The sequence below is a fragment of the Narcine bancroftii genome, chromosome 11, assembly GCF_036971445.1.
Source record: "Narcine bancroftii isolate sNarBan1 chromosome 11, sNarBan1.hap1, whole genome shotgun sequence".
Taxonomy (NCBI): Eukaryota; Metazoa; Chordata; class Chondrichthyes; order Torpediniformes; family Narcinidae; genus Narcine; species Narcine bancroftii.
Window position 1 is genome coordinate 91,660,912 of NC_091479.1, and position 19,266 is coordinate 91,680,177.

At 40.3% G+C, this 19,266-nt stretch overlaps 2 protein-coding genes across 6 annotated transcripts in view; both read left to right on the forward strand.

Moving 5' to 3' along the window:
• Nucleotides 1–1,764, forward strand: part of mettl25 (methyltransferase like 25) — a 53,038-nt gene extending 51,274 nt beyond the window's left edge. For 3 of the 4 annotated variants that reach the window (XM_069904027.1, XM_069904028.1, XM_069904029.1), the window contains exons 11-12: nucleotides 1,007–1,078; nucleotides 1,515–1,764. In XM_069904027.1, the coding sequence (XP_069760128.1) occupies nucleotides 1,007–1,078; nucleotides 1,515–1,601 (159 nt within the window). In that variant the 3' untranslated portion in view covers nucleotides 1,602–1,764. Of the gene's footprint in view, nucleotides 1–478; nucleotides 697–1,006; nucleotides 1,079–1,514 lie in introns of those variants that run through there. The other variant, XR_011346714.1, reaches the window with a different exon arrangement.
• A 10,610-nt stretch (nucleotides 1,765–12,374) lies between these two features.
• Nucleotides 12,375–19,266, forward strand: part of LOC138746137 (protein O-mannosyl-transferase TMTC2-like) — a 135,940-nt gene continuing 129,048 nt past the window's right edge. For both annotated transcript variants that reach the window (XR_011346719.1, XM_069904034.1), the window contains exon 1: nucleotides 12,375–12,714. Coding sequence is in view for 1 of the 2 variants with exons in the window: in XM_069904034.1 (XP_069760135.1) it covers nucleotides 12,632–12,714 (83 nt within the window). In the remaining variant the exon portion in view is untranslated. The remainder of the gene's footprint in view (nucleotides 12,715–19,266) is intronic.

Below are 19,266 nucleotides of genomic sequence, written 5' to 3' on the forward strand. Positions count from 1 at the left end.
AACATTGAATTTCAGCTACCAATTCAAGAGACTCCATACTTCCATCGCTGATTTTGTGGTTTGAATAAGTCCCATATGTTCGGAACAAAAGCTGTAAAGGTTGAAACTCAAAGGAATTTTGACCAAATCAATCTAATTTAAACTGGGCAAAGAAGTTTTGTATTTTGACCTGGAATGATAAGTGGCTGTGTGCGCAGAGGACGGGGAAAAAAAATCATACCGACTCTTCCAAGATTCTAACACTGGATGCAAAAAGTCAGAAAATCAAGGAAGCATTTCAATCGCCAATTCTGACACCTGAAAATATAATCAGAACACGAAATAAAGTTCAACCAAATTCTCAACAGCCATGATATTATTGCTGTATAGATTCTGTTATCGATGCATGGAATTTTTAATAAAAAGAGATTTTAGTTTGATTCACCTTAAATTCTAAAAGTACAATCCAGATTAATGTGTGAATTTACTTTATCAACAGTATTGCTTTGTTGAAGCTAATCTGTTTGGAATAAGATTGCCTTAATATCTACTACCATATGGGGAACACCTAAACAACTATGCTTCAGTGCCTGACTGCACAGTTTGTTGGCAGCCAGGCTAAAGTGTCCAACAAAGAGCATACTGTGTCTTTTGGTAAAACATATCGTGTCCTGTATATTCCAAAATTGTATTAATTGGAACAAGGGAAAGGAAAAGGTAATTTTCTCTTATAATATGTTGGCATATTTATGTATACAGTAGTATACTTAATTAACTTTTATTGAGGTCTGTTTGATTCTGGAATACCTGGGAATTTCAAAATATATTGACATAAGAATCTATGCCATATGAGTGAAAGTTGAGGATCTCATTAAAAATACATTCTATAAGTGCAATTAGGTACAGCTGTTAAAATAGATTAATAATTAAAATGATTAAATATATCATTTAGCTGAGGTATCTGAGGACTAGTTACTTAAGAACTATTTAAACAGTCAATTATAACTGTTTCATGCATTTCTTTCAGCTGAAGGTCGCCTTAGCCCCTTGCATAGAGGGTTTAATACTTTTGGATCGGCTTTGCTACCTTAAGGAACAGGTAATTCCCTCTCTCAGTAGTTGCTAAATATGGATAATTTATTTCTCCAAAGATGCCTTTCCCATAATATAACTTTAGAAAATGTATGGTTAACAGGTATTATTTATGTTTGAATTAAATATTGAGTTATATATTTGAAATAGTTACATTGGTTTATCCCACTTAATTAAAAAAGTACCTGCCATCGAAAGTTCAGCTATCAGACAAAATACATGGTGTAATCCTTTTGAGAGATATCCTTTAATATGCAAAGGTTTAAATAGAACAAAATAGTGAAATTACAGTACCTTAATTACAATAAATTATTTTCAGGTGGTAAATTCTGTAAGTTCAGTATTATTTTTATAAACACATGTATTCAATGGAAAATAGTAAGTAGTTTGTTGAGGCTTTCTTTTAAATGAACCTAATTGATTTCTATAACTGCCTTTTGCAGGAAAATGTTGAATGGTCAGCACTAGTCCAGCTCTTTGATCCTCTCAAATCCCCAAGATGTTATGCGGTAATTGGTGTGAAGAAGTAGTATTACTTCAATTTTTTCAAAATATAATTGATGTCCTTTGATTCTGTGGGTTTTTTTTTTCATTTTTCTATTCCTTTAAATTCATGCTTTAAAGAGGCCCAAGTTTATTAATTTTACCTGATGTCCTTTACTGTTGATTAAATGTTTCCTTTTATGGTATGTGTAAGACAATTTAATAAACAGATGAATTATATTTTAATGGAAAAGCCAATATAGTATGTTACATTTCTTGGCTCGATTTCCAAAACCAAAAAAAAAAGAAAATGTGTTATAACATTTAAAAAAAATTAAACTTGCATAGTTATCCACAATTGGTAACTTCATTCTGTGGAAATGGATAATAATATTTTTTTTGATGGTAACTGAATTCAGATCAAATGCATGCACAATTTTTTCCAGAGATCACAGATTGATGATTGCTGATTTTCTTTTAAGAATAACCAACTGACACATTTCTAAATCGAGGTAACAAAATGAAATTTATAGATTTTACCGGAAATCATGAGTAGGAGCATGTCAAGGTCTGTGGCCAAAAGAACAAAATAAAAGCATTCCATTTAGAACAAGATTTTTTTTCAAGGTTCTTTTATTTTCATATAATAGAAGAGAAAATATTACACAAACTTTCCTTTAGTTGCCCATCAGTCCCTTCTAGTATGTCTGCAATTCATCAAAATCAAGGTGGAATTTCTACCTTCAGACCATCTTCCTGAAATATCGACCATCTTGAGTCACCTAATGTCTGGAAATCTAACTTTAATGAGGACTAACATAATGTCGGAGACTTCATAAACACCCTGGAGTAGAGAATTTCCAAAGGTTTACTTCTGTTGCAGAATTTCTCCTCGTCCCCGTTCTACATGGCCTACTCTAAGATAGTAAACCCTGGTTCCAGATCCCTTGACCAGGGGAACATTGTTCCTGCATCCACCAGTTGATTCCTGCAAGAATTTAGTAGTTTTGAGTTGAGAATTTCAAAGGCTGTTTGGGTCTTGTAATTATTTCCACGGTCGTACAAAAGCTCGAACAATTTACTCTCAGGTTTCTTACCAATCTAGTCTCAGACTTCACCTTGCCTTTTTATCAAATTCTTGAACAGTTTACTTTGATCCTTTTCATAATATTTTCTCAAGAATTCCAATTAACAAATAGGAAATAGCTGTTGTTAGTTAATGGAGCAAAATAAGTAGTTTTTAAAAAATTTTTCAATATGATTATTGCATTGTAAGAAATAGTTGAAATTCAATAATTCCAAATAGCCATACATTGTACAAATTAATGAATAGAGTTGGAAATACAGAATTTATTTTGTGTGATTTTACTTTTAATATTACATGATAGATTTTTTGTTTGTTTTTCATGGATCAAGGAATATGGGTTAGTGCCGAAAAAGAGGGATTCAGTTCCTTCAATTTCTTACATTTTCAAATATACTTGATTACTCTTTTCCGGTAAAGTATAGAATAGTTGTGATATATTTTATGCCATTCATATACTGTTTGTGCTGCAGACCTCTCATATTATTGTGACCATTTTGTATTTTTTATTTAATACAAATAGAAAATATAAATATTTGGAGACCAATTTTCCAGTCCCATATAAGTGATAGCCCAAATTTTTCATGATTTCCCAGCTGCAGGGCAGAGCAAATGCTAAAGTAGGTTTTCTGAGGCATGTAGAACCAACATTCATAAGGTATCGAATACCATGAGAGGGCAAGATAGTGGGGAAAGAAATAGGCATATGGTTAGCATTCAGAAGGCCGGCAATAAAAGCTCCCCCGAGTCTTTCTCTTTCCCTATTCCTCTGTCTCCCCACCCCTTTCCCTTGCATCTCCATAGAGAGAGCTATTCCCCCCCCGATCACCTCAGCTTTTTTGTCTTCTACCATCCCACCTATATCCACTTCTTACCTGTTCATATGTGCTCCTCCCCTGCCCCTTCCCCGCTCCTCTCTGTTGCTCCCCCCCCCCCCAACTAGTCCCCAACCAAACCTTTTGTATTCAGACACCTGTCTGCTTTTTGTTCATACATTCATACATAGATGAAGGGCTCAGGCCTGAAACATTGGTTACCCTTTACTCTTGAAAGATGCTGCATAATCTGCTGAGTTTCTCCAGCATTTTTGTGCATTTCATTTTAATGAAAGTGGTCCTCTTTGGTTTCTTCACAGACAATATCCTCCAGTTTGCAGTTGCATATCTTGAAATGCAAAAATAGTGAATTTTTTTTTGGGACTGGCTACTTTAGGATGTCTGCTGTCTGACAGAGAAGGGCTGCTAAAGGCATTGGGGATACATATTCTGAGGATGCCTGTAATGTTTTAACTTTTCTCAAAGGAGTTCAGCATACTCTAGGAAAAGTTGAAGGAAAAATATCACAGGTCATTACGTGATTGAAATGATGCATGCCTAACCAAGACCTGTGTTCTGGTTCAATTCCACCAATAAGTTTTGTAAAGAATTTTGTTCTATTCCTTCAAGAGACATAATTATATTGCAACATCAGCAGAAGCTGGTCACAAATACGTATATTTGGGTTTAAGGGGGATCCTGACAAATTATGGAGCCTCACAGGCCTAATTTATTGAAGGATCCTATTTGTTGTAATAGTATTTAATACTGGTCCTAATAAAAGACCGTCCTTCCTGCAAGTAGATGAACATTCTGTGTGATTAAACCTTAAAGGGAAATTACAACTGAACAGGTTGTATAGAACTTGTATCTCTGTGCTCCATGTGATAACATGCACAGTGAAATATTCATAGTTATTAGCCTTGGTTACAGTAATTATTCAAAACATGCTATGAAGATCATCGATCTAAAACATGAATGAGGCCGTAACCATTTTTGCCCATCAAATGTTACATCATTTTATGAGTATAAATATTTATGAGTTGCCCTTGTCTTTAGAAAAAAATATTACTTTTCAAACTAAAATACTTCAAATTATAATTTAGAGGTTTACCAAACAGATATTCAGATATGTTATTAAAGGTAAATATTCATTTAAAGCTTAAAATTATGTTGCTATCCTTTCAATAAATTTAGTACGGCACATGAATTGCATTTATAACAATAAACTGGATTGTTTAAGGTAGTAATGGCATGGATCTATGCAAAGCAATTAACACATCCACTAAATAAATATAGCATACAGATGGAATTAATCTTACAAATATTCCTGAAGTATAGATTATGCTCCATTAAAGATTAGGTGATTCTTTATCAGGACTGCAAAAAACCCTCTTCAATAATGGTAAAATAAATTCACCATCTTGCGTACTGCCAGGCACCCATCTCATCAAACATCTCCATGTTACTAGAAGAAGTCTAACTTACTTATTATAGGGTTGTACACACTATTGACAGGGCAAAGATTTCCATAAATTTTCTACTCTGGTCTTCCTGCAGCTGCAGCTTTGAACGGTACCCCCCCCTCCCCTATTTATTTCTGATATTCTTCCTTTCATCAGATGAGCTTTCATTTTCAGAAGAAAGGTCACTTCGTAGGTTTTCCCTTTAGTATTTAAAAAAAAAACCAGAGGAAGGCATTTCCTTATATTGAAGTGATTGTTAATAAACCAGAAACCAGGCTTGAAATTGAATGTAGTATGTTAATTATGTTTCAAGTGCTAAACAAGCCCTAAAGGGGTCAGTATTCTGTGGCTGAGTTGGCTTTGCCATGGTCATGGTTATCACCACAGAAATGGCTCATGAGTCGTCATGCACTTGTTGATTGTAGTGTGATATTTTTTTATTTTTAAACTTTATTTTTATACCTGATTGTACTACTTGCACTTGTTGCCATGGTTTGTATGGCAAGATCTGAAATGAATGTTTTAATTTTAAAAGAAGAGCAGAATTGTGGTCCTGTTTCAATTGATATTGTTGCAAGGATAAATAAATTCTCAAATAAAAAGAGATAAAACGGACTCTACTTCAATCAAAATAATTCAACACATGTAAACCTGACACTCAGACAGGGTATCTTCCCCTGAATTTTTACTACCTTTGACAAAAACTCCTTTCATATTCTCTGTTGTTAGATATTTAGATGGTAGGTTTGAAACTATAAGACATTCATTTAATAAACAAATGTTGATTTAGAATGGGGTATTAAATGAAGCACTTGTAAATAATTTGAAATTTGTATTTACAGCCTGTTTATTACACCACCATGACTGCAGAACCTCTATTAGGTGTTAACCTGCCATGATGCCAATAAAATATACTGGAAAAATATTTGGTTGACAGAGCATTACAGTTTTAGAGTGGCACACTGCAAACATTGCACTTATGTTAAGTTTTTTTGTGCCTTTTGGCAGACTGTAGGTTGAATGTGAACATGTGAAATCTTTGGTAAAGGCATCTTCCAGATAAACAATGACAATTTCTACACTAAAGGAACAGTTGTTGTAATTTGTTATTCTGCGTGATACAGTGAGAAAATAGCAACAAATTGATAGTTAAAGAAATCTAAAATTCTGATCCTATTCTCCAAATATCTGCGCATGATCATGTTAGATGCCATGACATTTTACAGAGTTGTGCATTTCATAGATGCAGATTATTGGTAGAGGACCACACTGCATTGCAGTTCATTTTTGTGTATGATTCTATGTAGTAAGCACTAATTTTTATTCAGCCTGTCTAAGTAGTTACTTATTAAATAGTGATCATTTTTCCCATATTCAGTGAGATAAAATGAAAAAAATACATTGGCTACTCCAGTTCTCCTCCTAGTGGACAGTTAGGGACATTTGTAGTGGAACGTTTGAGAAAGATCTTGCAGCCCAGGCAGTGGGGAGGTGATTTAATTTAAGGGAAATAGTAGCAGGAAGGAAATGTTGAGTAGGTGACAATAAGTGCATTATGCTTAATTATATCCATATAAATTGTTTTTCCCTGTATGCCTTGTGTCTTAGAGAGAACATGAGTATATGCCTCCTTCTAAATTTAAATCAATCATATAATTGCCATAGATAACGGGAAATTACCACAAAGCACCTGGGGTATGATATACATCCAGAGCAAAAAGGAGTATTTGTTTCCATTGTTATTTCCTGTTGTTCACATATCCGCTCCAATGTTTTTGCGTTGGATTGCAGTCGGTACTAAGGCCTGACCTCAATTTGTTAGTTCTGACTACAGCAATTTCAATTTCATTGAAAATTTAGTGGACTCAATGTTGTAGTCAAAGGAGGCCACTTAGGTAACTGAGCCCATGTTGCCCAAAAGTAGAGCTACAGTGAACTACAGTGCATACGTTATTTCTACTCTTTTTTTCAGTAGTCTTCTGGGTTTTTAAGTACATGTCAGATCAACTGTAATCATATGGAATGATAGTACAGATGTGAAGAGCTGAATGGCCTCTTGCTCCTACCTTTTATGGTCTGATCTAATGTTTCTACCAATGTTAACCTATACTGCCTAGTTACATGTAAAATAAAAGACTCTTCCTCTCCATCCTGTTTAAGTCTCCTCTTGTTCTCATTTTTGTTCTTATTTAGAAAATGTTACAAGCTTCTTCTAGTGAGTAAACAATGTTAGATTAATTTCTTGATTGGTAATCAGTATTATTTTGGGGCAGTGGTGGGTTGACTAATTAGTCTTCATTGTCTCTCCCAATGTGTTGAAGAAAATCCATAGAGTTATCATTTCCTATCCAGTGACTCCTCTTCACTGATGCCAAAATGGAATTTGGCTACAGTCTTCCAGTGTTGTAAAACAGATGACAATGACATAGCTGGCAGATCCACTATCTCACAGCACCAGGGATCTGGGTTCAGTCCAACTCTGCTGATGTCCATCTGGAGGTTCCAAGTGACTTTGTACTCCAATTGCAAGAAGGAGATAGAGAATCAAGTGGCAATATAAACCCCTCTCTGAATGTCAGCAAAGGAGCCAACCTTAGACTTCAGGGATGGGGGTGGAACAGAATCCCCACTGCTGGATCATTGATGGCGTGAAATGGTGGCTTTGGGTACTTTGGAGTGAAGATTTCCCATGATTTGGCCCAGTCATGTTGACACATCAGTCAAGAAAATTCACCAATCTCTCTACTTTCTTAGAAGGTTAAAGAAGTTCAGCATGTCCCTTAACAACCTCCAGCAAGAGGCATGAGGTGTGGAAGCAGCACTGCCCAAGATGAGGAAAAATGTGTATGCAGCTCCGAACATCATGGAAACCTCCCTTCTCTTCCTCAACATTTCCTGCAGCCACCATACTAAAGGATCCACCCCACTCTCTCTCTCTCTCACTCTTCCATCAGGGAGAAGGTTCAAGAGTGGAAAATCATGCACCATCAGGCTTAAAGTCAACCATCAAACTCCTGAACAAACATCACAACAGCATCCTCATGCTGATATGTTCAGTGACACAATACCCTTTAATTGTATTCTTGCTGTTCTATTTTGTACTGTTGGCTGTATCCTAGCAAAGAGTAGTTCACGGACAAGTTTCTCTTGTGTCTTGGTGTGAGCTTGCAGGCGCCTCAGATTGAAGAGACTGCCATCCGTGCGGTACCGGATTGTTATCCTAGGTATAGGGTAACAATAAATGATCTTGAGCATCCCAGATTTGTTTGAGTTGATAGATGTGGTTTCTCCCTTATGAGAGAATCTGAGAAGAGTTGAAGAGTATGTGGGGAGACTAGAAAATGGGATTACTGTTGTAAATGGGTGATTGATGGGTCAACGTGGACTTGATGGGCTGAAGAGAAACAGAAAATACAGATGCTGGAATCTTGAGCAAACAAAGGAGGAACTCGGTGGATCATAAAGTATCCATGGGCAGAAATGGTCAGCTAACGTTTCAGGCTGCAAATCTCTGTGACAAATAGTATTTCAATCTTCAGAGGTAAACATCATAAGGTCGTGAACCTGTGATGATGAAATATTTTTGTGTAGTCTTCTGCAATGGTCATTAAATATTAACACTTTGTAGAAAAAAAAATTAAGGAAGAACATAATTTAGGGAACAGAAATTGCACCTTAGTGATAATAAAACAATTAGAATTTACACCTAATTAAACATGGTAAGGTGCTGGCTCTTAGATTGCATTTTAGTGCATGTTACATCTTTGAATTGCTTAATTATTACCTCCTGGTTATTGTTGGATAATAAGTAGACAAAGAATTGCTGGAGGAACTCAGCAGGTGAGACAGTCTCAATGGTCAGCCAACATTTTGAGTCGAAATCCTTTAGGAAGACTAAGGCAGAAATCACATAAATAAAGGAGGAAAGAGGCTGGGGAGGGGGTCCATGTAGATAGAGTAAAGGACAGGACGTGTGGGAGGTGGAAGGACCACGGAGAGAGAAACTATTAAGAGGAGCAGCGAAAGAAAATGTAGAGAGTAAATAATATGCAGAAGAAGGGATGAAAACATTGAAATCAGAGGGGGGTGACCTAATTTAGGAAAAATCAATGCTCATGCCCTTTGGTTTCAGCTTGCCCAGGAGGAATATGTTGATTCTTTAGTTTCCATTTAGTGTAATGGATTACACTAATGGATCTAGTAATGGATTAGGCCATGGACAGACATGCACTGTAGGATTGTTTGGGGGAGTTGAAATGGTTGACTGCCCCTGTTTAAACTAATTGTCTCACTATTTTCATATTTGGTTGTGATTTTTAAAAAGGCAACTGGACGAGTCCTCTACCAGCAGAGGGCGAAACTCTTGCAACTGGTGTGAAAATGAAGTTATTTCCGACTGGACGTCAACGAAGTGAAACTGTTTCAAAAGAAGACAGGGACTCTGGTAGGGATACTGCCAGTGACCGGCTCCTTTGACTCGCCATTGCGCACAATTAGAACGGGGAAAGCATCACTGCATATTCCAGTGTGGCGACTTGAAATGAACCATAGGACCACATCAAGGCTGGATTTTCAACAAAAGAAAACACATTCTGAAGGACTGTCTGTTTCCTTTGTTATTTCCTGCTGTTGATGCTTTCCTGATGCCCAGTTCACACAAGCGGCCAGGGTGCGCACCCTTTCTTAACAGATAGCCATTCAGTGAAAGGTCAGGGAAAGGAAGTGTGTGGGGGGGGGGGGGGGCGGGAGAGTGTGTATTAACTTTCAAAACTAAAGGGCTTTGAGGTTTTAATTCTGGGAATGGTCAGTTTAGAATTAGAGTAAACAAGAAAACCTGCAGATGTTGAGGTCGAGAGCAGTGCACAAAATGACTGGAGAAATACAAAATTCAGCGAAAGTTTTATATTTTTTTTAAAAAGGCGACTTCTCCGGCTCAAACGTCGGCTGCATTTCGCTTTCTATGGACACTGCCGAGTTTCTCCAGCACTTTGGCGCACGTGTTTTGAAATGACCCGTGGAGAACAGAAAATGGGGCAGGATCTTGCCTCATTACAGGATGGTGCAGGGGTCCCACAGCTAGACCCCATTGAGGAAACCTACTCTCTCTTGGTGATCAAGGTCGGAGAAAATAGAATAAACAAATGGTCGGCTTCCCCCCCCCCCCCCCTCCCGTCTAGGAATCTGCCGCCCCTGTGGCATGTTCGCGTCTCCGAAGCACCTGCTTTATAAGACCAATGTTTTCCGATCACATTGCATTCGGACCCTTTCCAGTTCAACACGATGACCCCGAGATTCGCACAAGGTGAATCCGAACGCTTGATGTTTATCGCAGACTCTGAAACGAAGGGCCGAAGCCCAACACCTTGGTTATCTTTGCTGTATGGAGTCTTGCTGTCTGACCTGCTAAATTTCTCGAGCACTTTCTTTGTTCTGCAGACTTTCGTGTTTTGCATCTGAAATTAGTAGTGTAATTTGGGTGCCCCCCTACCCCCAGCAATCCAAATACTACCACTCAAAAATATCAAGAGCGAGGGGGCAAAATATAGATGGGGTCATGTCGTGGAATAGTTGGCGATCTGGTGCACCGCGGTCGCTTTCCCAACCTCTTATGACTTGAATGGCCAGAGTGCATGGACGTTGAGTCCTGACCCCGACGCTTTATGGCAGAATCTCCCACTCTACCCGGCTCTCTCTTGTCTTGCGCTATCTCCAGCCATGCCTCTGCGCAGTCACGACCCAGCCGATAATCCTCAGCGGGAATCCCAACTCTTCATGATTTCCACACTGAGACCACCGAGCCTCTCGCTTCAATCACTCCCGAATACGCCCAGCCTCTATCAAGATTTCTCCTAATAATGAAAAACGAGCAGAACTTCAGAGACGCCCCGCAAGTGGACACCAAGAGCCGATAGTCACGTTGAATAGTGGGGTGTCAAATCTGCCCAAAGTAGTGTTGATTCCCTTTTCAATGCAGTTAATCTTTAATTCTGAGTGTTTCTCGCCCAATGCCCGTTCTTGAACAACGCCGAACTTTGCAAGTGAAACGTGCTTCATTCATCTTAAATAATACCAAATACTGCTACAAATTTACAAATCGAGGACGCGTCCCAACCGGTCCCGAAGTGTCTGCTTTGATTTAAAAAAAAGAATTTCCTCTTCTCCCTTTGCAAAAGTATTTCCCATTAATCAAGTTAAAGATTTCAAACTTAGTTTCAAATCAAGTCGTCAGCAAGTCGTGTTTTCCTGCTCTGAGCTCCTCAATGTCCTAATACACACTTCCCTTTTTGGTCAAGCTAACCTCTGAATGCACCTTGAACGCCAAGGCGCTCTGGAAATGCACATTGGACGTCAAGGCGCTCTGGAAATGCACCTTGAACACCAAGGCGCTCTGGAAATGCACCTTGAACGCCAAGGCGCTCTGGAAATGCACCTTGAACGCCAAGGCGCTCTGGAAATGCACTTTGAACGCCAAGGCGCTCTGGAAATGCACCTTGAACGCCAAGGCGCTCTGGAAATGCACCTTGAACGCCAAGGCGCTCTGGAAATGCACCTTGAACGCCAAGGCGCTCTGGAAATGCACCTTGAACGCCAAGGCGCTCTGGAAATGCACCTTGAACGCCAAGGCGCTCTGGAAATGCACCTTGAACGCCAAGGCGCTCTGGAAATGCACCTTGAACGCCAAGGCGCTCTGGAAATGCACCTTGAACGCCAAGGCGCTCTGGAAATGCACCTTGAACGCCAAGGCGCTCTGGAAATGCACCTTGAACACCAAGGCGCTCTGGAAATGCACCTTGGACGCCAAGGCGCTCTGGAAATGCACCTTGAACGCCAAGGCGCTCTGGAAATGCACCTTGAACGCCAAGGCGCTCTGGAAATGCACCTTGAACACCAAGGCTCTCTGGAAATGCACCTTGAACACCAAGGCGCTCTGGAAATGCACCTTGAACACCAAGGCGCTCTGGAAATGCACCTTGAACACCAAGGCGCTCTGGAAATGCACCTTGAACACCAAGGCGCTCTGGAAATGCACCTTGAACACCAAGGCGCTCTGGAAATGCACCTTGAACGCCAAGGCGCTCTGGAAATGCACCTTGAACACCAAGGCGCTCTGGAAATGCACCTTGAACACCAAGGCGCTCTGGAAATGCACCTTGAACGCCAAGGCGCTCTGGAAATGCACCTTGAACACCAAGGCGCTCTGTAAATGCAAGTGTTTTGCTCGAACCGGGTGAGGAATTTCGCAGTCCGACGAGGAGCACGGGTCAGAGGGTGAAGCGAAAGCTTCCATGCTGCCCCCGCAAACTGTCGAGTGTCAGCCAGCGGGAGAGAGAGAGAGAGAACACAGCGGCTGACAGCCCGTCGTGGGGGGGGGGGGGGGGGGGGGCGGCGTGCGCATGCGCCCGGCTGCCGGCCGGGACCCACACGCGGCTCCGCGCTCGCAAGCTGAAACCCACATCCTCAGTCACTGCTTGCAGCCCCGGTGCGTGCGTGCGTGTGCAAGTGCAGGGCACTATATAAAGAAGCGGATTCCTCCATGTAGGCGACCTCGTGCCTGCGTCCCGGGGCGATCGGCAAGGTGCTTGCGGGTTAGAGACTCGAACAGGGGGGAAAGAGAGGAACCCCCCCCCCTCCCCCCATAAAGCCAACAGCCCGAGGATGCGGATCCATCCCAGCGAGGTGAAAGCAAGGATCGTGACGATACTGTAGTAGACATGATTTGTGAATTTGTGAGCAGCGCGGTTGCTATTGCCCTGTATCTGAACACACTCCGCGCTGATTTCTGTTACGATGACAGGTAGGTATTGTTCTCTCTTTCTCTCTCCCTACTTGCTGATCGATCACTTGAATCTGCTTCGGGATATTCTGCTGGCGAACCTCTCGGCCAAGGGATGGATGCTCCCCTTCGAGGGTGGGAAGTGAAATCTTGTTTCGAGTCGACCCTCTCAGCAGCGTCTGCAGAGAGCGTTTCTGCCCTCCTGTTTTGGGGGAGGGGGGCAATGCCCTCCAGTTGGGGGGGCAATGCCCTCCAGTTGGGGGGGCAATGCCCTCCAGTTGGGGGGGCAATGCCCTCCAGTTGGGGGGGCAATGCCCTCCAGTTGGGGGGGGGACAATGCCCTCCAATTTGGGGGAGGGGGACAGTGCCCTCCAATTTGGTGGTGGGGGGGGGGGCAATGCCCGTTCTTCCATGCCACTCGATTAGTGTTTCCTTAATGGATGCAAGTGAATTGCTCTCTTATGTTGCAACCTTTTGGCAATAGTTTCAATCACAGGAGAACTGCTTTATTTAACACCCATCAGCAATAATTGAACCCTCCGTGCCGGGAGGCTGTGTACTTGAAGCTCTTCTTTTTCAAATGGAAAGGTGTCAGCGGGTGAGTGGGAAAACCGAGGACCCCACAGTTTTTCTCTGCCGAGTTTCCGCAGTGTGGTGAAGCCCGGCAACTTGATTTAAAAAGTGTCCCCGCTGTTGTGAATCTCGAGTTTTCTGTTTAGGGGCGGCATGATTGGAATATTAGGACAAACGCCGAGTGGTTAAACTTCACTGCCTGGGGTGTTCACGCACCATTTCCATTGAACTACCCCCCGGACGCTGCTGTCATCTGATCGGTGCTCATGTGAGGACTCCCCGAGTGGTCCGGGGTGGGGTTTGAGGCTGTAAGATCTGAAACGTGGTTGCATGCAATGTTGGAGACGGTTCTCTCCTGCCTTGGGCGAGCCAGAGAACGCGATTGGGTTGAAGCGAACAAATGTGAAGCCACTGACAACAAGTGAGTGCTTCTATCTTTTGTTTGTAGCGAACGCAGTTTGCATTATTTACAGCGAGGTGGTTTCAAAATGCGTATGGCGAGTTTCCCGGGAAAGCACGCAGGTATTGACAGGTTGGTGCTGTGAAATGCTCAAGGGACACCTTTCGCAGCGAGAAAGGTTCATTGTATTATTGTGCGGTTTAAACGGCGGAGCAACGAGGCAGCCTAAATGATTGAAGATAGGCTCCCAGTCAGTGGGTTGAGCTGCCGTCCGACACTTTGGCACAGGTGAAGCCAGTGGAAGGTGCTGCACTCGGATCGGTTCCCTCCAGCAGTTCCAGATAACCCCACATAATATAGTCTCAGGCGTTTCGCAAAACAGGGCAACTTAGTGGCTCATTGCAATGCACAACGTGGGATAAAAGTGAGTGCTTGGCCCATTGCCAGCTTCTCAGCCTTTTGGAGACAAGGTGCAGAAATATGGACCTCGAAAAGACCCAGTGGGACACTAATATATCAGCTGAACATTCTTCTGAAATTCCCTGCGTGGAGAATATTTTACAATAAATTAACCCGTTTTAAAACGAATGAGTGAACGGCTCCACCAAAATAACGGCGGGGGTGGGAGGATTTCAAAGGGATAGTTGGGAGGTTGTCAGTCAGTATCCATGGAGTCATTTCAGGACCATGGCGTTTGTCACGACCTCCTGCTGAATGTTGCAATAATGGAAAGATCCGAGAAATGCGGCCGAAGCGATGAAGGATTGAAACAAAAGCCTTGTCTGAAATGATGGTGCCAGTGTTTTGGTTTTGACAAGATAATCTTGGCTTATAGTTTTCAGTCAGTAATCTGGTTTCAAGGGGAGGGTAAGGAATGATTCCCTCCGCAGCCCAGAATAATTCACCTTGTTGGCAGGCTGCATTAACTTGAAATTGGAATGCTGTCCCTCTGGACACTCAATTGATCTTCTCAAGTTGATCATTTGGATGAGCCACATTTTGCATGATATGACTTGCAGATTTTTTTTAAATACTAATAGATTATGGATTGTTTACAGTTACAGGTGTGGCGTTTATCAGAATTTGATAAACCATAGAGCATGACAGCACAGAAACTAGCCCCTTCTAGCCTGGGCCAAACTCGTCCCACTGTCTTGCACCCAGTCCATAGCCCTCCATACCTTTCCCCCATCCCCGTACCTTTCCCCCATCCATGTACCTGTCTAAATTCTTAAATGTTAGATGAGCTCACGTTTACCACTTCAGCTGGCAGCCCGTTCCATGCCTCCATCACTCTTTGTGCAAAGAATTTCCCCTTGATGTTCCCCCAAACCTTTTCCCTTTCTTCCTTAACCCATGTCCTCTGGTTTGTATCACAAGTACCCTCAATGGAAAAAGCCTACCTATAGTTAGTCTGTCTATACCCTTCATAATTTAAACACCCCCATCAAATCTCCCCTCACTAATATTGTCCCAGCATGAAATTGTGCAAGAGATACATGACCATCTAACACATGATGGGAGTACAAGAATTTCAGTTTCATTGGTTAAATAATTATCCTTAAGGGCTACCCTAAGAGTAAAATTTAGACCCCGCAGCAAAGTGTTTATTAGGACACAGAATTTGAAACAATTAGTTATTGTGTTTCATAATGTGTGTGCTTCTAAAACAAAATCTCCGCTGGGTATTAAAGTAGCATAAAGAACTTGCATTGTCATCATGAGTTTAGAGCAACTTCTTGTCCTGAAGTACAGCACAAAAAAAGTCAGACAGAAATAATTAATGTTGCTAGTGTAAAAGCATTTCGCCATGCTGTCATAGAATTGTTAGAGTACAGAAGGAGTCTGTTCAGCCCTCTGAGTTTCTACCAGCTCACTGTAGTCAAATCAAGTGACCCCAATTTTAGCCCTCTTTTGTAAAACAGCCCTATAAATTAGTTTCACTCGGGTGTTTTCCAATTCCATTGTGAAAGCTCTCAATGACTGTCTTACAGGCAATGAATCTACACTGCAGCTATTCTCTAAATTAAAAAATATATATTTTTTTTTGCTTTACTCTTGTTTGTTTTACTCGTCCCTTTGACTTCTGGCCCCTGGGTCATCGGCTAATGGGAACAGCTTTCCTCTATTTGCATACAGCTGCTTCTCATAAATAGTTGTACATAAAATCCACAGGTCATTTGTTTCAGATGCAGATTGAAGGTACAAGTTGTCCAGGCGAACATCCACTCTTTCAAATTATGTGCCATTATACAAAATGGTTGTAAATACTCAGTGGGTTAGGCAGCACCTTTGGAAATAGAAAAAAAAAAGTTAAGATTCAAAATGAAATTAGAGTTAAGATTCAGAAAAAGATGGGGGAAGGAAGAACAAGGCATCAGTGACGGACAGAAAACAGGAACGCTTAAACAACCAATGTCGCTATTCTGCATTTTAAAACTTATTTTATCCTGAACTCTTTTGTCATTATCCCAAGACAATGCTCTGGAGTTTTCTGAGAAATCTGACAGTTTTGCACAGAAATGCTAGATAATAGGAAGTTTGGACTTCCTGCAGAAGTGTATGATGATGAATGTTGCAGAGCTCCTGAGCTGATCTATGGAGTCTACCAATATTTTCTCACCTATGGCGCCCATAGGAGTATAGGTCATTCATTTCAATGCAAAGGAAGGGGGAATGTTTAAGGTTATTTACAATTTTTGAATTACTTACGGCTTTCGTGAAGAATACAACCAAACATATAAGCCACGGGTGGTTTTATTCCATGATACAAAAGAGCAGGTGTAGTGACTAAACATGAAACATAAAGGACACAACATATTTTTCACAGGATTTAGTTCTGTTGCATCTAGCACACAGATAAACCAGTATGAGCAGGTCTTTCCTTGTCTGGCTTCATGGATTTTCGGAGTTCTCAACAGTGAATTGGGGACCTGACAATTGAGACTTGCATTACATTTTAAACATTGATGTGATTTACTGGCATTGCTAAATTATCCTAGCTTTATTCTCATTATAAGTACCTTTAATCCGAAACCTTCAATTTTATTTTACCGAGAAGCATCTATGAATGTTATGGCAAGATGGGATCTCTTTCTCATACTGTGCATTGAATGTGAAAGTCTTGCTGAACAAATTTGTGCACCCCCCATCTTCTAAGTAGAAAACAGGTTATTTGTTCACTGAATAGGACTGTTTTGATCTGATCGCTCCATCCTCATTTAAAGAATGAATCATCGAATAGTTACTGTTTAAAAGTCAAGGGCATTTGAACAATGGAATGCTGCTTTTCAGAAGCAATATCTCCTGTAAATCCTCTTGTGCAAGATATTAAATTACAGAATTATGCACCCATTTCATGTTTGTATTCAAAAATATCCTTGAAATTTTAATTGGGATTCTGTTGCAATTGATCAAATTTTGAAGTCTGTTACAAATTCAATTTTAAAGGTGAAGGCCCAATATTAGATACCCCAAGAAAGGCTTTAATTATAAGATTAGCAAAAAAAAAAGAAATCTTATTTCTGTCCCTAAGATTTTAGCTATTTAGTAATTAACACGGCAAATCGTTCTATGAGCATATTTAGGGAAAACTTAAAAATAAATGAAGTAAACTGATAGAGTTTCTACTTCTGCTGTGACTCTTCATGAAAAATATAATTGAAGATAAAAATGATCAGCAATAAAAGGTTGAACTCATTTCAGATTATATTCATGAACTATAATGAATATTGTATTGTGTGCTCATTGATGAAGGGTTCAGGCCTGCAGCGATGGTTACATATCCTTATCCTTTCTATATAAAGTGTGCTGGTTGACCTGCTGGGTTTCTCCAGCGTTGTGTTTTTTTGTATTCATTGGGGGTTCAGGTTATATAGTTCCATAAAAATGGCCACACCGATAGGCAGTGTGAAGAAAGACTTGCCTTCGTCAGTCATGGCATTGAGTACAGGAGTTGGGACATCACGTTACAAGTTGATGGTATACAAGACTACACTTGGGATATTGAGTGGAGTTCTGGTCATCAAACTATAGGAAATATATGAAGCAATAAAGGGTGCAATAAAATTCACAAGAATGTTACCAGGACTGGTGGACTTGAATTATAAGGAGAGGCTGGAATTTTTCTTCCTGGAGCATAGGAGGATAAGGGGGTCAGACCTTATTAAAGACATGGATAATAGTCATAGTCCTTTTCCCATGGTGTGAGGAATCTAAGGCATAGATTTGGGGTGAAAGAAGAAGGAAATAAAAGGGACCCAAGATGGCACCTTTCTCACACAGAAAGTGGTGGGAGTGTGGAATGTCTTGTTAGAGAAAGTAGAGGTGGGGACAAGTGAAACTTGTAAAAGACACAGGATACATGGATAGGAAAATTTTAGAGGGATATGGGCCGAATGCCAGCAAATGGGACTGGCTTAGTTAGTATGGACAAATTAGACTGATGAGCCTATTTCTGTGGTGTGTGTCTCTAAGTTAATCAAGCTTTTGGATCATGGCATATAATGCTTCAAATGATGGAGTTCAACGGATGGTGAAAATATCAATCATTTTCAAGAAAATGACAGCAACTTTAGGATTTTCCGGCTTGCATGGTTTGAAAGGGAAATCCAGATGTTGTTATTCATTCCTTGTGCACCGGCTGTGTAGTTGCTTCATTCATAATAAAGGGAAGTTGGTTGAACTCACAATAATCTAGGCATTTCTGCAGTGCTTTGAAGTAAAATATCATTTGAATGTTTGTTATTGTCACATGAAGCCATATTATGGCATAGCAAGTTTTTATGACCTGAAAATGTTACAGTAATCCTATTTTTTTTCGAAAAATCTTCAAGATAATATTCAAGCTGCTGCCCTTTTTGTAAATAAAAAAAGTCTTCAGAGATATTGAGACTGCTGCATGCTGGAGATCTCTGAAAACTGATGCCAGAAGCAATCCACATTGGGACAGAGTGCACGACAAAGATCAGTAGATCGTTCCTTAACTCCAATCACAAAATCTAGGCCATTAAGCTTGACCTTAATGATTGTATTTTGGAGCATAGCTTTCCAATTGACAGCAGCATTAAGTGAAATTATAAATTGAGGTCTCTACCAGAAGCTTAACAATGACCAATCTGGTTTATTTTCCTAGGTCTGGTCTCAAACTAGAGCAGCAAATTGAAAAGTACACTTTTGCATTCTGATACTTAACAGGTCATCTCACTGTGAACATGAAGGGTAGGTGAAAATTGGTAATTTGCAAGTATGTTTTAAGATTTGTTCAGAATGCTTTTTGATAATCTGCATTAATTGGCATTGTGAATGAATACATAAAAGAAAACATTTAAGATACAGGGTGAAAATGTTTAGGAATACTTATGAAAATGATTGGGAAATTATAATGCACTCATGTAATTTTGCACTCATGTAATTTTGCACTCATGTAATTTTGCACTCATGTAATTTTGCACTAATGTAATTTTCCACTATTCTCGAACAATTTATTTTTTTTTTGCAACTTGTATTGTGATCTATAGCATTTCATTTGGATAAATTACCATTTATACTTGTGTAGAAGTCAAATTTTGAAGACCATTTTTTAATGTTAAATTTATGGG